The 25,423-nt window shown below is 48.6% G+C and overlaps 2 protein-coding genes across 11 annotated transcripts in view; one reads left to right on the top strand and one right to left on the bottom strand.

Annotated features, from left to right (window-relative positions):
- RECQL4 (RecQ like helicase 4) overlaps nt 1-21,009 on the bottom strand; it is a 30,859-nt gene extending 9,850 nt beyond the window's left edge. For 3 of the 9 annotated variants that reach the window (XM_032092755.1, XM_032092708.1, XM_032092746.1), the window contains exons 1-17: nt 20,903-21,009; nt 20,330-20,363; nt 20,132-20,226; nt 19,602-19,745; nt 16,649-17,286; nt 16,457-16,553; nt 16,268-16,370; nt 16,035-16,151; nt 13,554-13,688; nt 13,362-13,454; nt 13,134-13,270; nt 12,702-13,043; nt 10,894-11,076; nt 6,162-6,324; nt 5,757-6,031; nt 2,918-3,302; nt 2,700-2,829 (exon numbers count right to left, since the gene is read on the bottom strand). In XM_032092755.1, coding sequence (XP_031948646.1) covers nt 2,700-2,829; nt 2,918-3,302; nt 5,757-6,031; nt 6,162-6,324; nt 10,894-11,076; nt 12,702-13,043; nt 13,134-13,270; nt 13,362-13,454; nt 13,554-13,688; nt 16,035-16,151; nt 16,268-16,370; nt 16,457-16,553; nt 16,649-17,286; nt 19,602-19,745; nt 20,132-20,226; nt 20,330-20,363; nt 20,903-20,986 — 3,155 coding nt within the window. In that variant the 5' untranslated portion in view covers nt 20,987-21,009. Of the gene's footprint in view, nt 1-2,699; nt 3,303-5,756; nt 6,032-6,161; nt 6,325-10,893; nt 11,077-12,701; nt 13,044-13,133; nt 13,271-13,361; nt 13,455-13,553; nt 13,689-16,034; nt 16,152-16,267; nt 16,371-16,456; nt 16,554-16,648; nt 17,287-19,601; nt 19,746-20,131; nt 20,227-20,329; nt 20,364-20,902 lie in introns of all 9 variants that reach the window. The other 6 variants (XM_032092700.1, XM_032092727.1, XM_032092764.1 and 3 more) reach the window with 4 other exon arrangements.
- Nucleotides 21,010-21,177: 168 nt separating this feature from the next.
- On the top strand, nt 21,178-25,410 carry LRRC14 (leucine rich repeat containing 14). Of its 2 annotated transcripts, none has more exons than XM_032092851.1 (4): nt 21,178-21,251; nt 21,751-22,057; nt 22,151-22,789; nt 24,014-25,410. In XM_032092851.1, exons 1-4 carry the CDS (start codon nt 21,239-21,241, stop codon nt 24,576-24,578), a joined length of 1,524 nt encoding a protein of 507 aa, XP_031948742.1. In that variant the 5' UTR covers nt 21,178-21,238; the 3' UTR covers nt 24,579-25,410. The 2 variants fall into 2 exon arrangements, with proteins under 2 accessions (XP_031948742.1, XP_031948733.1); XM_032092842.1 differs by lacking the exon at nt 21,178-21,251 and adding an exon at nt 21,304-21,382.
- The last annotated feature ends 13 nt before the right edge of the window (nt 25,411-25,423 follow it).

Here is a 25,423-nt window from a genome sequence, read left to right as displayed (position 1 = left end):
CCTGATAAAACCCCAGAAAAATCTTAGTAAAATTCCAATGAAATCCCAATAAAATCCCCACAAAATCCCCCAAAAAATCCTGATCAAATTCCTATAAAATCCCCAAAGAATCCCGATAAAATCCCAATAAAATTCCAATAAAATCACCAAAAAATCCCAATAAAATTCCCATTAAAACCCCAAAAAATCACAAAAAATCCTGATCAAATTCCCATAAAATTCCCATAAAATCCCCATAAAACCCCCCAAAAATCCTAATCAAATTTCTATAAAATTCCCAATAAAATCCCAATAAAATTCTGATAAAATCCTGATAAAATCCCAGAAAAATCTTAATAAAATCCCAATAAAATTCCCATAAAAACCCCCAAAAAATCCTGATCAAATTCCCATAAAATTCCAATAAAATCCCAATCAAATCCTGATAAAATAAAGAAAAAAACTCAATAAAATCCCCATAAAATCCCCCCAAAATCCCGACAGAATCCCAAAAAATCCTGATCAAATTCCCATGAAATCCCCAAAGAATCCCGATAAAATCCCAATAAAATCCCAGAAAAATCTTAGTAAAATTCCAATGAAATCCCCAAAAAATCCCCACAAAATCCCCCAAAAAATCCTCACAAAATCCCAATCAAATCCCAATAAAATTCCGATAAAATCCCAAAAAATCCTGATCAAATTCCCACAAAATTCCAATAAAATTACCATAAAATCCCAGAAAAATCTTAATAAAATCCCAATAAAATCCCAAAAAATCCCAATAAAATCCTGATCAAAGCCCAATAAAATTCCCATAAAATCCCCAATAAATCCCCCCAAAAATCTCAAATTCCAAAAAAATCCTGATCAAATCCCCACAAAATCCCAAAAATCCCCCAATCAAATCCTGAGAAAATTCCAATCAAATTCCCATAAAATCCCAATAAAATCCCCATAAAATCCTGATAAAATCCTCAAAAAATCCCAACAAAATTCCCATAAAAACCCCACAAAAATCCCCCAAAAATCCTGATCAAATTCCCATAAAATTCCAAAAAAATCCCCATAAAATCCTGATAAAATCCCGATCAAATTCCCATAAAATCCCGATCAAATTCCCATAAAATCCCAATAAAATCCCCATAAAATCCTGATAAAATCCCGATCAAATTCCCATAAAATCCCGATCAAATTCCCATAAAATCCCAATAAAATCCCCATAAAATCCTGATAAAATCCCGATCAAATTCCCATAAAATCCCGATCAAATTCCCATAAAATCCCAAGAAGATCCCAGGAAAGCGGCCACGGGGGGGAGCTGGGGCGGGAAAAGCTCCAAAATCCCACCACAGGCGGGGCCAGGTGGGATTCTGGCGGCAGCGGGAATGCAGGGAATGCAGGGAATTTTGGGGAATTTTCGGGAAATTTGGGAATTTTTGGGAATTTTTGGGAGTTTGAGAATTTTTGGGAATTTGGGAATTGGGAATTTGGGAATTCTCACCTCCGCGCCAGTTCCCGGAGCTGCCGGGCGCCTGCGGAGCAGCGGATGCGGCAGCGGGAATGGAGGGAATTTTTGGGAATTTTTGGGAATTTGGGAATCTTCGGGAATGGAGGGAATCTTTGGGAATTTTTGGGAATTTTGGGGAATTTTTGGGAGTTTGGGAATTTGGGAATTTTGGAATTCTCACCTCCGTGCCACCTCCCGGAGCTGCCGGGCGCCTGCGGAGCAGCGGATGCGGCGGCAGGAATGCAGGGAATTTTTGGGAATTTTGGGGAATTTTTGGGAGTTTGGGGAATTTTTGGGAATCTTTGGGAATTTTTGGGAATTTTGGGAATTTTTGGGAATTTAGGAATTTTTGGGAATTTGGGAATTTGGGAATTCTCACCTCCGCGCCAGCTCGTGGAGCTGCCGGGCGCCTGCGGAGCAGCGGATGCGGCAGCGGGAATGGAGGGAATTTTTGGGAATCTTTGGGAATTTTGGGGAATTTTTGGGAATTTGGGAATTTTTGGGAATTTGAGAATTTGGGAATTGGGAAATTTGGGAATTCTCACCTCCGCGCCAGCTCCCGGAGCTGCCGGGCGCCTCCGGAGCAGCGGATGCGGCAGCGGGAATGGAGGGAATTTTTGGGAATCTTTGGGAATTTTGGGAATTTGGGAATCTTTGGGAATTTGGGAAATTTGGGAATCTTTGGGAATTTGGGAATTTGGGAATCTTTGGGAATTTGAGAATTCTCACCTCCGCGCCAGTTCCCGGAGCTGCCGGGCGCCTGCGGAGCAGCGGATGCAGCAGCGGGAATGGAGGGAATTTTTGGGAATTTTTGGGAATTTGGGAATCTTCGAGAATGGAGGGAATCTTTGGGAATTTTGGGGAATTTTTGGGAGTTTGGGAATTTTGGGGAATTTTTGGGAATTTGGGAATTCTCACCTCCGTGCCACCTCCCGGAGCTGCCGGGCGCCTCCGGAGCAGCGGATGCGGCAGCGGGAATGGAGGGAATTTTTGGGAATCTTGGGGAATTTTTGGGAATTTGGGAATCTTTGGGAATTTGGGAAATTTGGGAATCTTTGGGAATTCTCACCTCCGCGCCAGTTCCCGGAGCTGCCGGGCGCCTCCGGAGCAGCGGATGCGGCAGCGGGAATGGAGGGAATTTTTGGGAATTTCTGGGAATTTGGGAAATTTGGGAATTTTTGGGAATGTGGGAATTTTTGGGAATTCTCACCTCCGCGCCAGCTCCCGGAGCTGCCGGGCGCCTGCGGAGCAGCGGATGCGGCAGCGGGAATCGGTGGCAGGAAGCAGCTGCAGGAAGTTGCCGGGATGCAGCTCCAGGTAGCACAGGAGGGTCTCGATCGCTGCGGGAAGGAAAAGCGGGAACGGCTCCCGGAATTCCCGGCCCAGGCGGAGATTCCCGAATTCCCGGCCTCATTCCCGAATTTTCACCTTCTTCCCGCAGATCCAGAGCTTGCACCAGCTCCGCCACGGGGACGCAGCGCTCGTGGCCGCGGCACAGCCGGCGCTTTTCCCGCTCGCGGAATTCCAGGATTCCGGAGCTTTCCGGCTCCAAATCCTGTGGAGAATCCCGGAGGTTTTTTGGGGGGTTGATCCGGTTTTTTTTTTTTTTTCCTGAAGAATATCCCAGAATTCCCAACTTTTCCGGGATGGATTCGGTTGGGAATGGGCTCCGCACCTCGGGTGGGTCGCGGAGTTTTCCGTGGATTTCCAGGCATTTACAAGGAGCAAAAACCCTCTGGAGCAACTTCCGGATGGCCCAAAAATCCACGGAATCGCCGTAAATGTGGCGCCGCAATTCCGGGAGATCCCGACCCTGCGGAGAAACGACGGAAACCGGGGGGAATTCTTGGAATTCCAAGGGATTTTCCCATGGAAAACTCCAAATTTTGCAGGATTTCCCATGGAAAACTCTCCAAATGTTGGGGATTTTCCGTGGAAAACTCCGAATTTCAATGGATTTTCCCATGGAAAACTCCAAATTCCAATGGATTTTCCGTTAAAAATTCCATTTCTCAAGGGATTTCCCCTGGAAAACTCCGAAGTTTGGGAATTTCCCATGGAAAACTCTCAGAATTTCCCAAGGAAGACTCCGAATTTCCAGGATTTTCCCATGGAAAACTCCAAACTTTCAGGAATTTTCCCATGGAAAACTCTGAATTCCAGGGAATTTCCCATGGAAAACTCCAAATTCCAATGGATTTCCCTGGAAAACTCCAAAGTTTGGGAATTTCCCTTGGAAAACTCTCAGAATTTCCCATGGAAAACTCCGAATTTATGGGATTTTTCCCATGGAAAACGCTCCAAGTGTTGGGGAATTTCCCATGGAAAACTCCGAATTCCAAGGGATTTCCCATGGGAAAACCCTGAATTTCTGGGATTTCCCACAGAAAACTCCGAATTTCCAGGATTTTCCCATGGAAAACTCTCCAAACATTGGGAATTTCCCACGGAAAACTCCAAATTTCCGGGATTTCCCCTGTAAAACTCCGAATTTCCAGGATTTTCTGAAGGAAAACTCCGAATTCCAATGAATTTCCCTGGAAAACTCCGAATTCCAATGGATTTCCCCTGGAAAACTCCAAATTTTCAGGATTTTCCCCTGGAAAACTCCGAATTTCTAAGATTTTCCCACAGAAAACTCCAAATTTCTGGAATTTTCCCACGGAAACCTCTCAGAATTTCCCACAGAAAACTCTGAATTTCCAGGATTTTCCCACGGAAAACTCTCCAAACACTGGGAATTTCCCCTGGAAAACTCCGAATTTCCGGGATTTTCCCATGGAAACCTCTCAGAATTTCCCCTGGAGAACTCTGAATTTTCGGGATTTCCCATGGAAAACTCCGAATTCCAATGAATTTCCCCTGGAAAACTCCAAATTTTCAGGATTTTCCCACAGAAAACTCCGAATTTCCAGGATTTTCCCATGGAAAACTCTCCAAACATTGGGAATTTCCCACAGAAAACTCCAAATTGCCAGGATTTTCCCATGGAAACCTCTCAGAATTTCCCCTGGAAAACTCCGAATTCCAATGGATTTCCCACAGAAAACTCTGAATTTCCGGGATTTTCCCCTGGAAACCTCTCAGAATTTCCCACAGAAAACTCTGAATTTCTGGGATTTCCCCCGGAAAATTCCGAATTCCAATAAATTTCCCCTGGAAAACTCCGAATTTCCAGGATTTTCCCATGGAAAACTCTCCAAACATTGGGAATTTCCCCTGGAAAACTGCAAATTTCCAGGATTTTCCCATGGAAAACTCCGAATTCCAATGGATTTCCCATGGAAAACCCTGAAGTTCTGGGATTTTCCCTGGAAAACTCCAAAGTTTGGAAATTTCCCATGGAAACCTCTCAGAATTTCTCCTGGAAAACTCCGAATTTCCAGGATTTTCCCATGGAAAACTCTCCAAATGTTGGGCATTTTCCATGGAAAACTCCAAATTCGAAGGGGTTTCCCATTGAAAACTCTGAATTTCCAGGATTTTCCCCTGGAAAACTCCGAATTCCAATGGATTTCCCACAGAAAACTCCAAATTTCCAGGATTTTCCCACAGAAAACTCTGAATTTCCAGGATTTTCCCACGAAAACTCTCCAAACACTGGGAATTTCCCACAGAAAACTCAGAATTTCAGAAATTTTTCCATGGAAAACTCCCCAAATTTCTGGGATTTCCCACAGAAAACTCCGAATTTCCAGGATTTTCCCACAGAAAACTCCGAATTCCAATGGATTAGCCCCAGAAAACTCCGGGTTTCCAGGATTTTCCCATGGAAAACTCTCCAAACATTGGGAATTTCCCACAGAAAACTCCAAATTGCCAGGATTTTCCCATGGAAACCTCTCAGAATTTCCTCTGGAAAACTCCGAATTTCTGGAATTTTCCCATGGAAACCTCTCAGAATTTCCCATGGAAAACTCCGAATTGCCAGGATTTTCTCATGGAAAACTCCAAATTTTCAGGATTTTCCCACAGAAAACGCCGAATTTCCAGGATTTTCCCATGGAAAACTCTCCAAACATTGGGAATTTCCCACAGAAAACTCCAAATTTCTGGAATTTTCCCATGGAAACCTCTCAGAATTTCCCACAGAAAACTCCGAATTCCAATGAATTTCCTCTGGAAAACTCCGAATTCCAAAGGATTTCCCCCAGAAAACTCCGACTTTCCAGGATTTTCCCACGGAAACCTCTCCAACCGTTGGCCAGTTGTCCCGGACCAGCCCCCATCCCGCCGGCTCCCCCGGAATTCCGGCGGCCGCGCCCACCTGCGGCTCCAGGAAGAGGTGGCAGCGCGCGGCGCTCCCGTCCCTGCCGGCCCTGCCGACCTCCTGCACGTAGCTCTCCAGATTCCCGGGAATGTTGTAGTGCACGATCCCGCGCACGTCCGCCTTATCCAAGCCCATGCCGAAGGCCACCGTGGCCACCAGCACCCGGATGCGGCCGCCCATGAAATCCCTCTGGATGCGCCGCCGTTCCGGGCCGGATAACCCGGCGTGGTAGGCGGTAGCCGAGCAAAAACCGGGAATTCCGGCGGTTTTCCCTGGAAAAAAACGTCGGATTCCATCAGGAAATTTGGGATTCAACACGCCCCAAAATGGGTTTTTCCGGTTTTGTTCCGGCAAAATTCCGATCGAATTCCAAGGAAATTCCAGCTTGGGGCGTTTTCTTACCTTTGCCGGGATTTTTGCCGAGGGGTTTGGGATGGGGCGGGAATTGCGGGAATTGGGAGCGGAGGAGGGCGGCGAGGCGCTCGGTGTCCTCGCGGCGCGTGCAGAAAACGATCAGGGGGTGGCAGGAGCCGAAGGGATCCGCCCGGAGCAGGGAGAGCAGGGCCTGGCATGGCAGGCGGGAAAATGGGATTGGAAGCCAAAAAATGGGATTTGGGGCTGGGAAATTGGGATTGGAGGCCAAAAAATGGGATTTGGGGCTGGGAAATTGGGATTGGAGCCCAAAAAATGGGATTTGGGGCTGGGAAAATGGGATTGGAGGCCAAAAAATGGGATTTGGGGCTGGGAAATTGGGATTGGAGCCCAAAAAATGGGATTTGGGGCTGGGAAATTGGGATTGGAGCCCAAAAAATGGGATTTGGGGCTGGGAAAATGGGATTGGAGGTGGGAAAATGGGACTGGAGGCCAAAAATTGGGATTGGAGGCGGGAAAATGGGATTGGAGGTGGGAAAATGGGATTGGAGGTGGGAAAATGGGATTGGAGGTGGGAAATTGGGATTGGAGGCGGGAAAATGGGATTTGGGGCTGGGAAATTGGGATTGGAGGCCAAAAATTGGGATTGGAGCCTAAAAAATGGGATTTTTCCTCAGAAAATTGGGGTTGGCTGCTAAAAATGGGGATTTTTTCCCCCAAAAATGGGGAAATTTGCCCTAAAAATGAGGAATTTTCTCCCCCCAAATGGGATTCTTTTTCCCAAAAATTGAAGTTTGGACCCTAAAAATGGAATTTTTCCCTGAAAACGAGGGATTTTCCTAGAAACTGTACGTTTAGATCTGAAAATGGGGATTTTGTTCCCTAAAAATTGGGGTTGGATGCTAAAAATAGGGTGTCATAGGTTAGCAAGCATAGTCCCGGAAGGGACGTCCTTGCTAAGGGGTGCTTACAGTTTCCTCTGGGAACTGATAGAACCTATCAGCTGGCCAGTTTGAATATGGACAATTCTCTAAGCCACTTAAAGTTGTGATCACCTCTGTGATCCACATTTAAGAATAGGCAAACTCCCCCTCCAAGCTCTCTCTCATTTCCGGCGCTGGGACAGGTGGCTGCGGGCCCCGTGTGGGGGCCAGCGGGCCCAGCCAGGCCCTGCTTGGGCCAGGCCGGGCCGGGCCACGGCCATCCTGGAGTCGATGGACCTGTTCCAGCCATGGAACCCCCCCCCCACTGCCTTGCCGTGGGCAGCCGGAGCGGCTCGGCTCTCCCCCCTCTCCACTGCGATAAGAAACATTCAACATTCCAGCTGCAAAGCTGCAAGGCTGAGGTGAGACTAACCCTTTTATTGCTGTGAAGAGCTGAAAACCTGAGGGAAGAGAGAGAGGAGATGCTTAAAGCTGAAAGTCTGTTGTGAAGCTATGATATATCAGAGTATCCTGTTGTAATTTCATGAAGATATGGGGGGTGGAGTGTTCAACTCGTGAGCAGAAGCACCTGCGCTGAGATAGGCAGATGCTGACGCAGCTGTAATTTCATGAGAAGTTTGGACAGGGAGAGATGGACCAGATGAGGACTTTTGCTCCAAATGGGAAAGGAGAAAACCTCAGTCCGTAGAGATGAACCAGATGAGGACTTTTGCTCCAAATGGGAAAGGAGAAAACCTCAGTTCCTAGAGATGCTCCCAGAGATAGTCCTAAAGATGAAGATGATGAAGACCCTTTGCTCCCAGGGAAGGAGAAGGGCCTCTGTTTTTGTTTCTGAACGGCTCAACCTTAAAATTGTACCCCAAAAAACTTCAAGAGTGGACCCTCGAAAGCAGTTGCGGGAAAAGCTGCAAGTCGGGGGAAAGGACTCACACGCAGGCAGAGAGACTCCTCTTCCTAAATGGACTGAACAATATTTGGAAGTGGGCGGCTGTCTCGTTGTGATAATGTTTTCATAGCATGAGCAAGAAGAGACTTCTCTTTCTAAATGGACTGAACAAGGTTATTATGGAAGTGGTAAACAGACTGAACATCTTAAGGGTTGTCTTTTTACATTGTCAGTGGGAGAAGGGAGGAAGGTGGGGGGAGGAGGAGAGTTCTGAAGGTGGTATAATTTTTTTTTTTCCTCTTTTAGGTCTGTTAATAAACTTCTTTATATTCTTTCAAGTTTGGTGCCTGTTTTGCATTTCTCCTAATTCTTATCTCACAGCAGATAAACAGTAATGAGTATTTTGGACCAAACCACTACACTAAATTGGTGTTTCCGCCCGGTTACAAACCGAACCCGCGACAAAATGGTGGAGAATGCGGGCAATTGATGAGAACTGTGAGATAATGATTAATTAGGAGGAATACTGGGCAAAGCAAGTATTAAGTCATAAGTTAAGTAGCATGATAGTGAGAAACTTATATTGCAGTTGTATTGAACTATCTAGGAGTGGAATATGGTAGAAGTTGAATGTAATTTTGATAATAATTCTTAAATGTGTCTTCACAGAGGTGAGGGGTGGAGAATGTCATAGGTTAGCAAGCATAGTCCCGGAAGGGACGTCCTTGCTAAGGGGTGCTTACAGTTTCCTCTGGGAACTGATAGAACCTATCAGCTGGCCAGTTTGAATATGGACAATTCTCTAAGCCACTTAAAGTTGTGATCACCTCTGTGATCCACATTTAAGAATAGGCAAACTCCCCCTCCAAGCTCTCTCTCGTTTCCGGCGCTGGGACAGGTGGCTGCGGGCCCCGTGTGGGGGCCAGCGGGCCCAGCCAGGCCCTGCTTGGGCCAGGCCGGGCCGGGCCACGGCCATCCTGGAGTCGATGGACCTGTTCCAGCCATGGAACCCCCCCCCCCACTGCCTTGCCGTGGGCAGCCGGAGCGGCTCGGCTCTCCCCCCTCTCCACTGCGATAAGAAACATTCAACATTCCAGCTGCAAAGCTGCAAGGCTGAGGTGAGACTAACCCTTTTATTGCTGTGAAGAGCTGAAAACCTGAGGGAAGAGAGAGAGGAGATGCTTAAAGCTGAAAGTCTGTTGTGAAGCTATGATATATCAGAGTATCCCGTTGTAATTTCATGAAGATATGGGGGGTGGAGTGTTCAACTCGTGAGCAGAAGCACCTGCGCTGAGATAGGCAGATGCTGACGCAGCTGTAATTTCATGAGAAGTTTGGACAGGGAGAGATGGACCAGATGAGGACTTTTGCTCCAAACGGGAAAGGAGAAAACCTCAGTCCGTAGAGATGAACCAGATGAGGACTTTTGCTCCAAATGGGAAAGGAGAAAACCTCAGTTCCTAGAGATGCTCCCAGAGATAGTCCTAAAGATGAAGATGATGAAGACCCTTTGCTCCCAGGGAAGGAGAAGGGCCTCTGTTTTTGTTTCTGAACGGCTCAACCTTAAAATTGTACCCCAAAAAACTTCAAGAGTGGACCCTCGAAAGCAGTTGCGGGAAAAGCTGCAAGTCGGGGGAAAGGACTCACACGCAGGCAGAGAGACTCCTCTTCCTAAATGGACTGAACAATATTTGGAAGTGGGCGGCTGTCTCGTTGTGATAATGTTTTCATAGCATGAGCAAGAAGAGACTTCTCTTTCTAAATGGACTGAACAAGGTTATTATGGAAGTGGTAAACAGACTGAACATCTTAAGGGTTGTCTTTTTACATTGTCAGTGGGAGAAGGGAGGAAGGTGGGGGGAGGAGGAGAGTTCTGAAGGTGGTATAATTTTTTTTTTCCTCTTTTAGGTCTGTTAATAAACTTCTTTATATTCTTTCAAGTTTGGTGCCTGTTTTGCATTTCTCCTAATTCTTATCTCACAGCAGATAAACAGTAATGAGTATTTTGGACCAAACCACTACATAGGGATTTCCCCTCAGAATTATGGAATTTTTCCCACAAAATGACATTTTACACCCTAAAAACGGGATTTTTTTCCCTCAAAACAAACATTGGGCCCTAAAAACGAGGGATTTTCCCCAAAAGCCCAAAGTTTAGGGCCTCAAAATGGAATTTTTTTTCCCTAAAAATTGGGGTTGGATCCTAAAATGGGATTTTTGCCTCAGAATTGTGGGATTTGGCCGCAAAAATGGAGAAATTTGCCCTAAAAATGAGCAATTTTCCCAAAAAAATGGGATTTTTTTCCCTAAAAATCAGGCTTGGACCCTAAAAATGGGATTTTTCCTCAGAAAATTGGGGCTGGATGGTAAAAATGGGGCTTTCCCCTCAGAATTATGGAATTTTTCCCACAAAATGACATTTTACACCCTAAAAACGGGATTTTTTTCCCTCAAAACAAACATTGGGCCCTAAAAACGAGGGATTTTTCCCCAAAAGCCCAAAGTTTAGGGCCTCAAAATGGAATTTTTTTTCCCTAAAAATTGGGGTTGGATCCTAAAATGGGATTTTTGCCTCAGAATTGTGGGATTCAGCCCCAAAACCAGAAAAATTTGCCCTAAAAATGAGCAATTTTCCCAAAAAAATGGGATTTTTTTTCCCTAAAAATCAGGCTTGGACCCTAAAAATGGGATTTTTCCTCAGAAAATTGGGGCTGGATGGTAAAAATGGGGCTTTCCCCTCAGAATTATGGAATTTTTCCCACAAAATGACATTTTACACCCTAAAAACGGGATTTTTTTTCCCTCAAAACAAACATTGGGCCCTAAAAACGAGGGATTTTCCCCAAAAGCCCAAAGTTTAGGGCCTAAACCTGGGATTTTTCCCACAGAAAAGCCCGGGAAGGATCCAAATCCAAGCGAAATCGCTGCTCACCTGCTCCCTGTCGGCGTCCATGGACACGGAGAGCAGCAGGTTGGCGGGAACGGCGGCCGAGCGGACGCCGCCGCCCTGTTCCGGCGGAATTCCCAAATGCTGAGCCACGTCCCGGGCCGTGGCCGCCGTGGCCGTGGCCGTGAGGCCCAGGAAGCACCGGACGCCCAGGCGCTGCCGGAGAACCTGGAATGGCGGGGGAAAGTGGGATTGGAAGGCTTCTCCTGAGGGTTTTCCCGCCTTTTTCCTGAGGGTTTTTTCCCGCCTTTTTCCCAAGGGTTTTCCTGCCTTTTTTCCCAAGGGTTTTCCCGCCTTTTTCCAAGGGTTTTCCTGCCTTTTTCCCAAGGTTTTCCCGCTTTTTTCCTGAGGGTTTTCCCGCCTTTTCCCAAGGGTTTTCCCGCCTTTTCCAAGGGTTTTCCTGTCTTTTTCCCAAGGGTTTTCCCGCCTTCTTCCTGAGGGTTTTCCCGCCTTTTTCCCAAGGGTTTTCCTGCTTTTTCCCAAGGGTTTTCCCGCTTTTTCCCAAGGGTTTTTTCCCGCCTTTTTCCAAGGGTTTTCCCGCCTTTATCCAAGGGTTTTCCCGCCTTTTTTCCCAAGGGTTTTCCTGCTTTTTCCCAAGGGTTTTCCCGCCTTTTCCCAAGGGTTTTCCCGCCTTTTCCAAGGGTTTTCCTGTCTTTTTCCCAAGAGTTTTCCCGCCTTCTTCCTGAGGGTTTTCCCGCCTTTTTCTAAGGGTTTTCCTGCTTTTTCCAAGGGTTTTCCTGCTTTTTCCCAAGGGTTTTCCCGCCTTCTTCCTGAGGGTTTTCCCGCCTTTTTCCCAAGGGTTTTCCTGCTTTTTCCCAAGGGTTTTCCCGCTTTTTCCCAAGGGTTTTCCTGCTTTTTCCCAAGGGTTTTCCCGCCTTTTCCCAAGGGTTTTCCCGCTTTTTCCCAAGGGTTTTTTCCCGCCTTTTTCCAAGGGTTTTCCCGCTTTTTCCCAAGGGTTTTCCCGCCTTTTCCCAAGGGTTTTCCTGCCTTTTTCCCAAGGTTTTCCCGCTTTTTTCCTGAGGGTTTTCCCACCTTTTCCCAAGGGTTTTCCTGCTTTTTCCAAGGGTTTTCCCGCCTTTTTCCAGGGGTTTTCCCGCCTTTTTCCTGAGGGTTTCCCCGCTTTTTCCCAAGGGTTTTCCCGCTTTTCCCAAGGGTTTTCCCGCCTTTTCCAAGGGTTTTCCCGCCTTTTTCCCAAGGGTTTTCCCGCCTTTTTCCTGAGGGTTTTCCCGCCTTTTTCCCAAGGGTTTTCCTGCTTTTTCCCAAGGGTTTTCCCGCTTTTTCCCAAGGGTTTTTTCCCGCCTTTTTCCAAGGGTTTTCCCGCCTTTTCCCAAGGGTTTTCCCGCTTTTTCCCAAGGGTTTTTTCCCGCCTTTTTCCAAGGGTTTTCCCGCTTTTTCCCAAGGGTTTTCCGGCCTTTTCCCAAGGGTTTTCCTGCCTTTTTCCCAAGGTTTTCCCGCTTTTTTCCTGAGGGTTTTCCCACCTTTTTCCAAGGGTTTTCCTGCTTTTTCCAAGGGTTTTCCCGCCTTTTTCCAAGGGGTTTTCCCGCCTTTTTCCTGAGGGTTTCCCCGCTTTTTCCCAAGGGTTTTCCCGCTTTTCCCAAGGGTTTTCCCGCCTTTTCCAAGGGTTTTCCCGCCTTTTTCCCAAGGGTTTTCCCGCCTTTTTCCTGAGGGTTTTCCCGCCTTTTTCCAAGGGTTTTCCTGCTTTTTCCCAAGGGTTTTCCCGCTTTTGCCCGAGGCTTTTCCTGCTTTTCCCAAGGGTTTTCCCGCCTTTTCCCAGGGTTTTCCCGCTGCGGCACCTTGCAGACGCGCAGGTAGGCGGGCCGGAAGTTGTGGGACCACTGGGAGATGCAATGAGCCTCATCCAGGCAGGCGAAAGCCACGGGAGGGAGGCGATCCCGGAAAAACAGGGAAGAGGATCCCGATGCCACCAGAGCCTCCGGAGAGAGCAGCAGGATCTGGGCCTGGCCATTCCTGACCTGCCGGAAAAAGCGGGAGAATCCAAGATTTCTTCTTTGTGCCGTTCGAAAGGAGGGAAAATTGGGAATTGTCGTCACCTTTTCCATGGCTGCTTCCCGCTGGGATTGGGAAAGGTTGGAATGGATGCAGACGGCCTTGAGGCAGGGGGGGAGGCCGGAAACCTGGGATTGGGAATATTCCAGGGGTTGTTTCTTTTTTCTGGGATAACCCAGCAGAATCTGAGGTGGGAAAAGCGGGAATTCCGGGAATACCTGATCGTCCATGAGGGAAACGAGCGGGGAAATCACCAGGGAGACGCTCCCGGAGTTTTTGTGATAGAGAAAAGCGGGAAGTTGGTAGCACAGGGATTTGCCCATCCCTGTGGGTAACACCACCAGCGTGGATAATCCTGGGAAAACACCAAAAAAACCCAGGAATTTCGGGAAGTTGGGCCCAGTAGGAGGTGGGAATGGAGGCGGGAAAAGAAGGGGAAATCCAACCGGAAAGGATCCGCATGACGGCCTCGGCCTGGCCCGGCCGGAAGGAATCGTATCCCAAATTCCTCAGAGCTTCCAGGACTTCTTCCGGAGGATCTGGGGGGGAATTCAGGAGGTGGGAATGGGGGCTTTTCCATGGTTTTTTTCCATGGTTTTTTCCCATGGTTTTTCCAGGGATTTTGCTCCGTGATTTACCTGGGATTGTCCCATCGGGGGCTGGGCTGTAAAGGGGATCCACGGCAGCTGGAGGAGGGGAGGGGGAGAATTCCGGCCATGGGAAATCCAGGGAATTTGGGGTGGGCTGGGGATTATCCCCACGGGCGCCGCCGGCTGGAGGGAAAAGAGGAAAAGTTGGGATTTGAGGAGGAAAATTCCGCATTTTTAAGGTCAAAATCTTCATTTTTAGGGAAAAAAAATCCCACTTTTAAGCCCTCAAATTCAATTTCTTGGGAGAAATCCCACATTTTCGGAGGGAAAATCCACATTTTTAGCATCCACCCTCAGTTTTTAGGGAAAATATCCCAGTTTTAGGACCTAAACCTCCCATTTTTGGGGAAAATTCCACGTTTTTAGGGCCAAAATTCTCATTTTTAGGGAAAAAATCCCATTTTTAAGCCCTAAAAGTGCATTTTTTGGGACTAATCCCACATTTTCTGAGGGAAAATCCACATTTTTAGGACCTACCCTCAGTTTTTAGGGAAAAAAATCCCAGTTTTAGGACCTAAACTTCAATTTTTGGGGAAATTTCCTCATTTTTTGGGCCCAAATCCTCATTTTTAGGGAAAAAAATCCCATTTTTAGGCTCTAAAGTTGCATTTTTTGGGGTGAATCCCACATTTTCTGAGGGAAAACCCCCATTTTTAGGATCTACCCTCAGTTTTTAGGGTGAAAAATCCCAGTTTTGGGGTCTAAACTTCCATTTTTGGGGAAAATTCCACATTTTTAGGGCCAAAATCCTCATTTTTAGGGAAAAAAAAATCTCAATTTTAGGCCCTAAAATCGCATTTCTTGGGAGAAATTCCACATTTTCGGAGGGAAAATCCACATTTTTAGCATCCACCCTCAGTTTTTAGGCAAAAAAATCCCAGTTTTAGGACCTAAACCTCAATTTTTGGGGAAAATTCCACGTTTTTAGGGCCAAAATCCTCATTTTTAGGGAAAAAATCCCATTTTTAAGCCCTAAAAGTGCATTTTTTTGGGACTAATCCCACATTTTCTGAGGGAAAATCCACATTTTTGGATCCACCCTCAGTTTTTAGGGTAAAAAATCCCAGTTTTGGGATCTAAACCTCAATTTTTGGGGAAATTTCCTCCTTTTTAGGGCCAAAATCCTCATTTTTAGGGAAAAATATCCCATTTTTAAGCCCTGAATGTGCATTTTTTTGGGACTAATCCCACATTTTGTGGGTCAAATTCCACATTTTTAGCATTCAACCCCAATTTTTAGGGAAAAAAATCCCAGTTTTAGGATCTAAACTTTCATTTTTTTGGAAAACTCCTCATTTTTTGGGAAAATTCCTCATTTTTAGGGCTCAATGTCCATTTTTAGGGAAAAATCCCCGTTTTTAAGGTGGAAAATGTCCGGTTTTGAGGACAAATCCCACAATTCTGAGGGAACCCCCCCATTTTTAGAGGGAAAAAATCTTATTTTTAGCATCTAAACTTCCATTTTTTGGGACAAATTCCTCATTTTTAGGGCCAAAATCCTCATTTTTAGGGAAAAAATCCCACTTTTAAGCCCTAAAAGTGCGTTTTTTGGGACTAATCCCACATTTCCTGAGGGAAAATCCACATTTTTAGGATCCACACTCAGTTTTTAGGGAAAAACCCCCAAGTTTTCGCATCTAAACTTCCATTTTGGAGAAAATCCCTCATTTTTAGGGCCAAAATTCTCATTTTTAGGGGAAAAAAAATCCCAGTTTTAGGCTTTAAAATTTCAATTAGGGACAAATTCCACAGTTCTGAGGCAAAATCCACGTTTTTAGGATCCAACCTCAATTTTTAGGGAATAAAATCCCAGTTTTAAGATCTAAACCTGAATTTTTGGGACAAATCCCTCATTTTTAGGGCCAAAATCTGGTTTTTGGCTCCAATACCCATTTTTAGGGGAAAAATCCCATTTCTAGGGCACAAAGCCCCAATTTTCAGCCCCAAATCCCACATTTTACATCCCAAATCCTGAATTTTAGGACCCATCCCCTTTTTAGGATAAACCCTCACATATCTGAGGGAAAAAAAATCACATTTTTAAGCCCCAAATTCTCATTTTTAGTGCCAAATCCCACATTTTTAGATCCCAAATCCTGGTTTTTACGATTCAATCCCCTTTTTAGGATAAACCCTCCCAGTTTTAGGGAAAAAACCATGCACTTTTAAGTCCAAAATCCTCATTTTTCGTGCCCAAATCCTCTATTTTTAGATCCCAAATCCTGATTTTTAGGATCCACCTCCTTTTTAGGATCAACCCTCACATTTTCAAGGAAAAAAAATCCCATTTTTTTAGCCCCAAATCCCAATTTTTAAGGCAAAAGTTCCAATTCTTAAGGCAAAAATTCCAATTTTTAAGCCCAAAATCCCAATTTTTGAGGCCAAAATCCCAATTTTTGAGGCCAGACCCCCCTCGTTTCCCACCCTTTCCATAAGAAAAGGCACCAATTCCATAATTCCAGCTCTCACCGGGAATCTCCGGGATAAAAACGCTGTTGGTCCTTCGGGCCACTTCTTCCAGAGTGGGAAGCGGCTCCTCCTCCTCCTCCTCAGGAATTTCCACTGGGAACGATCCCGAATCTTTCCCTGCGGGCACAAAACGGGCGATTCTCTCAAAAAATCCACGGAAAAGAACCCACCTCACCCTCTTCCCGCTGTTTTATCCTAAAAATTCCCCTCAAATCCCGAATTCCCGGCCCGACCTCGGCATTCCGACGCCCAGTGCCCTTTCCTGCCACACCGGAAGCAAACATCGGCTCCGCCTCCGAACTGCCCCGACTTTTTCCTCCATTTCTGCTTCCAAACCTGGGGAAAAAAAAAATTCCACACCGCAAAATTCCATCAGGGAGAGCCTGGAGATTCCCAAAAAAAACAATTTGGGAAGGTTTTACCTGTTTCCGAAGGAATTTTCCCCTCAGGCATCCGCGGGAATACGTTTTTCTCTTCAGGTTGAGCCGGACGAAATTCCCGCCGTTCCGGGGAGTGGCTCTGAGGGAAAAGAGGGATAAAGGGCAGCGGGAATCTGGGAAAAGCTGGAAAAAGCTGGGAATAGCCAGGCAAAGCTGGGAAAAGCCGGGAATTACCGGCCTCTGCGCGTGGGTTTGGGTTTTTCCTCCTTTTCCTCCTCTTCCAGGATTTTTTCCAAGCGATCCGCCGCCTTCCCAGCTTCCTTTCGGGATTCCAGCTGCTCTTCCTCACCCTCATTTTCCTCCTGGATCGACCTCACCCCAAAAATTCCCGGATCCGAGCCTTGGGGACCCCTCTGGAGCTTGGCCGGAGCCTCCGCGGCGCCTCCGCCTTCCCGGGGCCTTTTCCTCACGGAATTTCCTATGGATGCGGTGTGGATTTCCCCCTTTTCCCTCACGGATCCCGCTGGGAATTCCTGGTTTTCAGGAGATTCCTGGCACCTCTGGAGCCAGCCGGGATCCAGCGATCTCAAAGTTTGGGCCACGCTCTGCTTCAGCCGCTGGAATTTGTCGGGAACGGGAGGAAAACCGGGATTCATTCCCGCCGGGAGTGTGAGGGGGCCCAATCCCGAGAATTCTCCGGATTTTTCAGGATCTCCGGATTTTCCGGCATCTCCGGATTTTTCAGATTCTCCTTCATTCCGTGGAGGTTCCGGGGATGAAGCTTCGGCTTCGCGCTCCGGGTTTTTCTGGGATTGGGGAATTTTGGGGATTCTCCTGGGATTTGGGGTCCTCCGAGGGGTCAGGGGAGGCTCCTGGAGGGAAGGGAGGGGTCACATCCCGCTTTTTCCCCCCCTGGAATTCCAAATCCCAAATTAAACAGGGCCTGGATTTTGGGGGTCCCAGAGTTTGGGGTCTCTGATTTTGGGATTCTCCAATTTTGGGGTCCTTAATTTTGGGATTTTCAATTTTGGGGTCTCTACTTTTGAGGGATCCCTGGTTTTGGGGTCTCTGATTTTGGGATCTCTGATTTTGGGGTCCTTAATTTTGGGGGTCTCTATTTTTGGGGTTTCTCATTTTGGGGTCCCAGATTTTAGGATTCCCCAACTTTTGGGGTCTCCATTTTTTGGGAATCTCTGATTTTAGGATCCCTAATTTTGGGGTCTCTGTTTTTGGGGGTCTCTAGTTTTGGGATTCTTCAATTTTTGGGGTCTCTGATTTTGGGTTTTTTTTATTTCAGGGTCCCTGATTTTGGGAGTCTCTGATTTTGGGGTCCTCAACTTTTGGGATCCCTGATTTGGGGCTCTCCAATTTGGGCGTCTCTGATTTTGGGGTCTCTCTGACTTTGTGGGTCCCTGGTTTTTGGGGTCTCCAATTTTTGGGATTCTTCAACTTTTCGGGTCTCTGATTTTGGAGGGTTTTTATTTTGGGGTCTCTGATTTTGGGGTCCCAAAGTTTGGGATTCTCCAACTTTTGGGGTCTCTGATTTTTGGGAATCTCCGATTTTGGGGGTCCTTTATTTTGGGGTTTTTGATTTTGGGGTCTCTAAATTTGGGGGTCTCCAATTTTTGGGGTCTCCGATCTTGGGAATCTCAAAGTTTGGGGTCTCCTATTTTTGCAGTCCCTAATTTTAGGATTCTCTGATTTTGGGATCCCTGATTTTTGGGGTGTCTGATTTTGGGAGGGTCTCCAAATTTTGGGCTGATTTTGGGGCTCTCCGATTTTGGGGTCTCTGATTTTTGGGGGCTTCCAATTTTTGGGGTCCCTGATTTGAGGGGTCTCAGATTTTGGCATCTCCAATTTATGGGGTCCCTGATTTTGGGGTTCTCCAGTTTTGGGGTCCTTAATTTTGGGGTTTTTGATTTTGGATTCTCTCTTTTGGAGTCTCTGATTTTTTGGGGTCTCAAATTTTGGGCTCCCCGATTTTTGGGATCCCTGGTTTTTGGGATCTCCAATTTTGGGGTCCTTAGTTTTGGGGCCTCTGATTTTGGGGCTCTCTGATTTTGGGGTCTCCAACTTTTGAGGTCCGTAATTTTGGGGGTCTCCAATTTTGGGGTCTCTCATTTTTGGGTCCCTGATTTGGGGTCCCAAATTTTGGGATTCTCCAACTTTTAGGGTCTCCAATTTTTGGGAATCTCCCATTTTGGGGTCTCGGGTTTGAGGTGTCTCCAGTTTTTGGGATCCCCAACTTTTGGGATCCCTGATTTGGGGCTCTCCAATTTTGGGGTCTCTGATTTTAGGGGGGGTTCCTGATTTTGGGGTCTCTCTCATTTTGGGATCCCTAATTTTGGGGGTCCCTGATTTTGGGGATTCTTCAACTTTTCGGGTCTCTGATTTTTGAGGTCTCTGATTTCTGGGATCTCTGATTTTGGGGTCTCTGATTTTTGGGGGTTTTTATTTTGGGGTCTCCCTGATTTTAGGATTCTCCAATTTTGGGGTCCTTAATTTCAGGGTGTCCGATTTTGGGGTCTCCAGTTTTTGGGGTCCCTGATTTCGAGGGTCTCAGATTTTGGGATCCTAAATTTTGGGGTCTCTGATTTTGGGAGTCTCCGATTTTGGGGTCCCCAATTTTGGGGTCCATAATTTTGGGGGGAGTCTCCAAATTTGGGGTCTCTCATTTTGGGGTCCCAAATTTTGGGATTCTCCAACTTTTGCGGTCTCCAAGTTTTGGGAATCTCCGATTTGGGGTCCTTAATTTTGGGATTTTCAGTTTTGGGGTCTCTGCTTTTGAGGGACCCCGATTTTAGGAATCTCTAATTTTGGGGGGTTTTGATTTTTGGGGTCTCTGGTTTTGGGAGTCTCCGATTTTGGGGTCCCCAATTTTTGGGGTCTCTGATTTGAGACTCTTCAGTTTTGGGGTCTCTGATTTTAGGGGGGGGGGGTCCCTGATTTTGGGGTCTCTCTGACTTTGGGGGTCTCTGATTTTGGGATCCCAACTTTTGGGATTCTCCAACTTTCGGGGTCTCTGATTTTGGAGATTTCCGATTTTGGGATCCCTAATTTTGGGGTTCCTGATTTTTGGGATGCCTAATTTTGGGATTCTCCCTCAGGAACAACCCAAATTTTGGGATGAAGAATCCCCCAAACATCCCCAGGAAAATCCCCTTCCCCTTTTCCCCCCATTCCCGACCTTCCCAGTCATTCCCAGTTTGGCTTTGAGCTTCATCCCATAAAACTCCGCTGAAATTCCCGGCCTGGCGCTCCCACTCCGGCTTTTCCCAGGAATTTTGGGCGCCCGGTTCAAGTGGGAACCCCAAAATCCTGAATCTTCCACCTGCAACGACACCAAAATCCCAAAAAATCCCCCAAATCGCCTCAATCCCATCCCAAAATCCCAAAAAATGGGCGGAAAAACTGAGCTCAGATTCCTCCCAGAGATGGAAAACCGATGGGATACGATCATTCCATGGGAAATTTTGGGATGAAAACACCCCCAAATCCCATTTCCCACCCCAAATCCTTTTTGTTTGGATTTTCTAAGCCAAAAAGATTCCTTTTCCAGCACCAATTTTCCCAAAATTCCGAACAAATCCCAAAAAAACCCACGTGGGGTGAACCTGGCTCTGTCCACAGTGCAAAAATTCAGGGGAAAATCCCCAAAATTTTGGATCAAGGACAAATTTTGGGAGACCCCAAAAGTCAAAGGGAGTTTTTCAGTACCTGTTCCACATTTGGGATTTCCTGGGATCCCGTTTTTTCCGAGGAATCCGATGCTTTTCCCTGCTGCTTCAGCATCCGGTACTCCTTGTAGAGCTCTGTGGGAGAAAATCCGAGGAAAAATTGGGAATTTTTTTGGGGAAAAAAATTGATGTTTCAAGCCCAGGAAACTCCAAAATCCCCGAATTCCCAAAAACTCACTCCGGGTTTCCTCTGGAGCTTCCTCGATGTCGGCCTGTGAGGGAAACACATCCCAAGAAATGGTGAATTCCGGGAATTATCCTGATTTTCTGCTGTGGTGGGATGGCAGAGGGGAGGGATTTGGGGGTTTTTTTCGGGATTTTAGGGGTTTTTTGGGATTTGAGGTTTTTCCAGAAGGAAAATGAGAGTTGGAGCAACCTCATGGAAACGCCTTGTGGAAAACCCTAGGGAAAAGTTTTTTTTATGGAAAAACTCATGGAAAAACCCCCCTGAGCCTCCCTAAAACCCCTCCAGGGAACCCCAGGAGGTTCCCCTTGACCTGACCCCGCTTAAAACCCCAAAAATCCCCTCAGGCACCCCCAAAATGGCCCCAAACATTCCAGGGACACCCCCAAAACCCCAGGACCCCGCTAAACCAAACCCCACAATTCCAGCGATCCCCTAAACCACCCCAAAGAACCCCCAATACCCCAAAACCACCCCAGGCATCCCCAAACCACGGCCCCACAAATTCCAGGGATTCCCCTCAGGGACCCCGCCCCACAGATTCCCCCCGTGGCCCCTCAGGAGGACCTGGCTGGGCTTCCGCCGCCGTTCCCGCAGGAATTCCGCTTCCCAGCGCTTCAGCAGCACCTTCAGCTCCTGCTGCCGCTCCATGGCCTCAGGATTGGGATCGGGATCAGGATTGGGATTGGGATTGGGATCAAGATCGGGATCGGGATAGGGACCCGAGGGAGGCTCGCGGTGAACCCCGGACCTGCCTCAGAGCGAACTTCCCGCTCTCGCCGCGCTCCAGCCAATGGGAATGCAGGGATTGGTGATTGACGGCAAAACGAGCCAATGGGAAGGCAAAAAGTGCAAAGCACCCCGATTACCCCGCGCTTGAACCAATGACAAGTTCGAGAGATAATGACAGACAGCGGTAAGAACCAATTAAAATTGGAGGATCCGCCCCTAGGGTGTGTCTCCCTCGCTGATTGGTTGGCTTAATGCGCAGACACGGAAGTGAAGTTTCCGTGCGGGCCGGGTACAAGCAGGGGCTGCGGGCGGGCGGTGAGTGGGGGGTGTCATGTTGGGGGAGATGGTGGGGCCGATTTTGGGGGTTCCTGAGGAGATTTTGGGATGATTTGGGAATCCCTGGCGGAATTTGGGAGTCGCTGGGGCGGTCTGGGATCCCTGAGGGAATTTGGGGGGTCGCTGGGTGGGGGTAGGCGCTGTTTTGGGGGTGCTCTGGGACATCCTTTGAGGGGAGCTGCACTCGGGGTCCCCTCACAACGCCCCCTTTGCCTCCCCCCTCCTCCCTCGACTTCCCTTTCCGGCGGGATATCCCTGGATTCGGGGCTTCCCTGGAATTCTCCCACAGCCGCCGCTCCTCCTGTGTGTCCCCCAATTTCACCTGTGCCCCTTCCTCATTCCCACAGCCCCCTCGGAATCCATGGATTCCCTGCTTTTCCTCTGCGCCCGCCGCATCGTCGCCCACCGCCCTCTTCCCGCCCTTCCTGCCGATCTCTATCCCATCCTTTTCCAAGCTGCATTCCTGGATGGGAGACCCCTGGTCCTGCGGGATTTGGTGACCGCTTGGCCCTTCCCGGTGCTCAACTTCCAGCGGCTCGTGGGGCGCCGGGAGCTGCTCCGGGATCATCCCTGCAAGCTCTGCGTCCAGGCCGTCATCCTGGCCGTGGTGGCGCAGCTCCGGCGGGATCTGGAGGAGCCGGGACGCGATTCCAGGTGGGTTTGGGAATTCCGGGATGGGCACAACCTCGGTTCCTCCTCCATCCACGTGAGTTTTCCTGCTGGTTCATTCCCGGTTTTCCCCCCTAGACGGTTCCGGCTCCGACTGCTGGACATGACCGGACTCCCGGATGCCGCCTCCGGCCGCGCTCCCGACGGGATGAGCGTCTGGTCCGGCACCGTGGCCTTGGCCAAGGCCTGCGTGGAGGTGTCCAAGCACCAGCGGGAATTCCAGAGGCGCGGATCCAAGCGGCACAAAGGCCGTTCCGGCGCCGCCACGGCCGCGGCCGCTCCGCAGCCCCCGGGCGTGGACGTCCACGCCGACCTGTTCGTCAACGGAACATCCTACGGGATCCTCCGGGACGCGCTCCAGACCGGAGCCGCCGGCCCGCTGCGCCTCAAGTGCCGGGAATTCCAAGCCGAGGAACTCTCGGCATCCGGAATCGTGACTTTGTTGGAATCCTTGGATCCTTCCTGCGTGCGGAGGGTGGATCTGCGCTTCAACAATCTGGGATTGACCGGGCTCTCGGTGATCCTGCCGCACCTCTCCCGCTTCCCGGAGCTGCGGAGCCTCAAGCTCCAGTACAGCAACGTCGACGTGCGGCGCCCGACGCCGGAATCGGCCATCGGAATCCGGTGCCTGGCCGGGCAGCTGGGAATGCTGCCCAGCCTCCGGGAGCTCAACCTGGGATCCTCCCGGCTCTCCGGGAATCTGCGCCAGATCCTCTGGTGAGTTCCCAACGGAGCGGGATCCTCGCCGGGCCCTTCCCGCACTCCGGGGGCATTCCCAAGGGTTGGGGTTGGTGATCTCGGGGGTCTTTTCCAGCCTGAGTGATCCCGTGATTCCAGGACTTCATTATCCCAATATTCCTGTGATTCCAGGATTTTATTATCCCAATAGTTTATGACTCAGCGACTCCATTATTCTGTAATTTCATAATCCCAGAATTCCAGGATTCTCAAAGGCTGAACTTGATGATCTTGGAGGTCTTTTCCAATCTTAGTAACCCCATGATTCCAGGATTTCATTATCCCAATATTGCCATGATCCCGTTATCCCAATAGCTCATGACTCAGTGATTCCATTGTCCCGTAATTCCATGATCCCGTAATTCTGTGATTCCAGGATTCCCGGAGGTTGCCCTTGATGGTCTTGGAGGCCTTTCCCAACCTCAGTGATTCCATCATTCCATGACCACATGATTCCTTATTTCCAGAACTCCACAACCCCACGATTTTGATTCCACAATTCCATGGCTTCATGATCCCATAATTCCATGATTCCCAAAGGTCAAACTTGATGCTCTTGGAGCTCTTTCCCAACCTCAATCATTCCAGAATTCCACAATTCCATGGAGGGAATCACAGCTCCCAGCCCGCTCCATGATCCCATCATCCCATGACTCCGTAACTCTGTGATCCCACGATTCCATGATCCCAGAACTCCATGACCTCATCATTCCAAAATCCCCTGATTTTCAGAGGTCAAACTTGATGCTCTTGGAGATCTTTCCCAACCTCAGCCATTCCATAATTCCATCATTCCATGGCCCCATAATCCCATGATCCCGTAATTCCAGAACTCCACGATCCCACGATTTTGATTCCACAATTCTGTGCCTCCATGATCCCAGAATTCCACGATTCTCAAACCTTGAACTTGATGCTCTTGGAGCTCTTTCCCCACCTCAGAGATCCCAGAATTCCACAATTCCATGGCTTCACGATCCTCAACCATCAAACTTGATGCTCTTGGAGCTGTTCCCACTCTCAGCCATTCCAGAATTCCACCATTCCCCAATTCCATGGATGCAATCACAGCTCTCCTTCCCCGCACTTCCCCCACCAATCCGGGACCCATCCCGACATTTCCTGATCCCACGGAGCCTCTGCTCCGTCGGCGGCTCCGGAACGTCCCCGCGGGCCTCACCTCTCCCTTTTCCCTCCCGCCAGCGACCTCCAGGCTCCGTTGGAAAGCTTGGAATTGGCCTTCTGCTCCCTCCTTCCCGCCGACCTCGCCTTCCTCTCCCAAAGCTTCCACGCTCCGGCCCTCAAAAGGTTGGATCTGAGCGGCCACGACTTCTCCCAAAGCCTCCTGGAGCCGCTCCGGCTGCTCCTGGAGGAAACCTCGGCCTCGCTGCTGCACCTGGATCTCATGGAATGCCGCATGGCCGACTCCCACCTGGACGCGCTGCTGCCGACGCTCCGGCGCTGCTCCCGCCTGCGCTTCCTGGGACTCTACGGCAATTCCCTGTCCACGGCCGCGCTCAAGGATCTGCTCCAGAAAACCCTGGAGCTGCTGGATCTGCGCCTGGTCGTGTATCCCTTCCCTGTGGATTGCTACAAGCCGGAGGCGCCCTCGGAATCCGGGTGGAATTACGAGGAGCCCATGGATGGCGAACGTTTGGCGGCGGCGAGCGCCGAGATTTCCCGGATGTTGGCGAATTCCGGGAGAACCGACCTCGTCTGGACTTACAATCCCTACGGACACGGAGCCATGGACTACTTCTCCTTGTGACTCGGGAAAGGCTTGGAGGCGGAAAAAGCTCGGAGCCTCCAGCCCGGAAAAGCGCCGCCTCCTTCTTCCCAAACTCTGGGGCGTTCCCCGCCTCATCCCGGTGCTTTTCCACCTCATTTTGGTCTTTTTCCACCTTGTTTTGATCTTTTTCCACCTCATCCCGATGTTTTCCGCTTTATTCCAGTATTTTTCCACCCCATACTTTTGTTTCTCCGCTCCATCCTGGTGTTTTTCCCCCTCATCCCGGTGTTTTCCCCCTCATCCCAGTATTTTTTTCCTTTCATTTCCGTGCTTTTTCACTTCATTTCGGGGTTTTTCCAGGTCATCCCACTCTTTTCTGCCCCATCCCGAGGTTTTTTTTCTCTCATTTTCTTGCTTTTCCACCCCATTTTGAGCTTTTCCCATCCCATCCTGATGTTTTTCCCCTCATCCTGGTACCTTCCTGCCCCATCCCGATGTTTTTCCGCCTCATTTCGGTGTTTTCCTGCCTCATCCCAGTATTTTCCTCCTCATCCCAATGTTTTTCCACCTCAGTTTGGTCTTTTTCCGCCTCATTTTCCACCTCATCCCGATGTTTCCCTTCTTTTTTCTGTAGTTTTTTACCCCATCCCGATATTTTCCCCTCATCCCAGTATTTTCCTCCTCATCCCAGTGTCTTCCCACCCAATCCCAGCGTTTTTTTCCCCCATCCCACTCTTTTCCCACAACTTTTATTGCTGCTCAATCCCTGGTTGTATCTGGAGGGATCCGGTGCCACTGGAAAGCCCCGGAATTGCCCTAATGCCCACCGGATATTAATGAATCATTAATTAACAAACCAGCATCGACAGAATTCCCTCCAAATC

The sequence above is a fragment of the Corvus moneduloides genome, chromosome 1, assembly GCF_009650955.1.
Source record: "Corvus moneduloides isolate bCorMon1 chromosome 1, bCorMon1.pri, whole genome shotgun sequence".
Taxonomy (NCBI): domain Eukaryota; kingdom Metazoa; phylum Chordata; class Aves; order Passeriformes; family Corvidae; genus Corvus; species Corvus moneduloides.
Note: the sequence above shows the minus strand (reverse complement) of the source record. Positions and strands in the feature narration are given on the sequence as shown.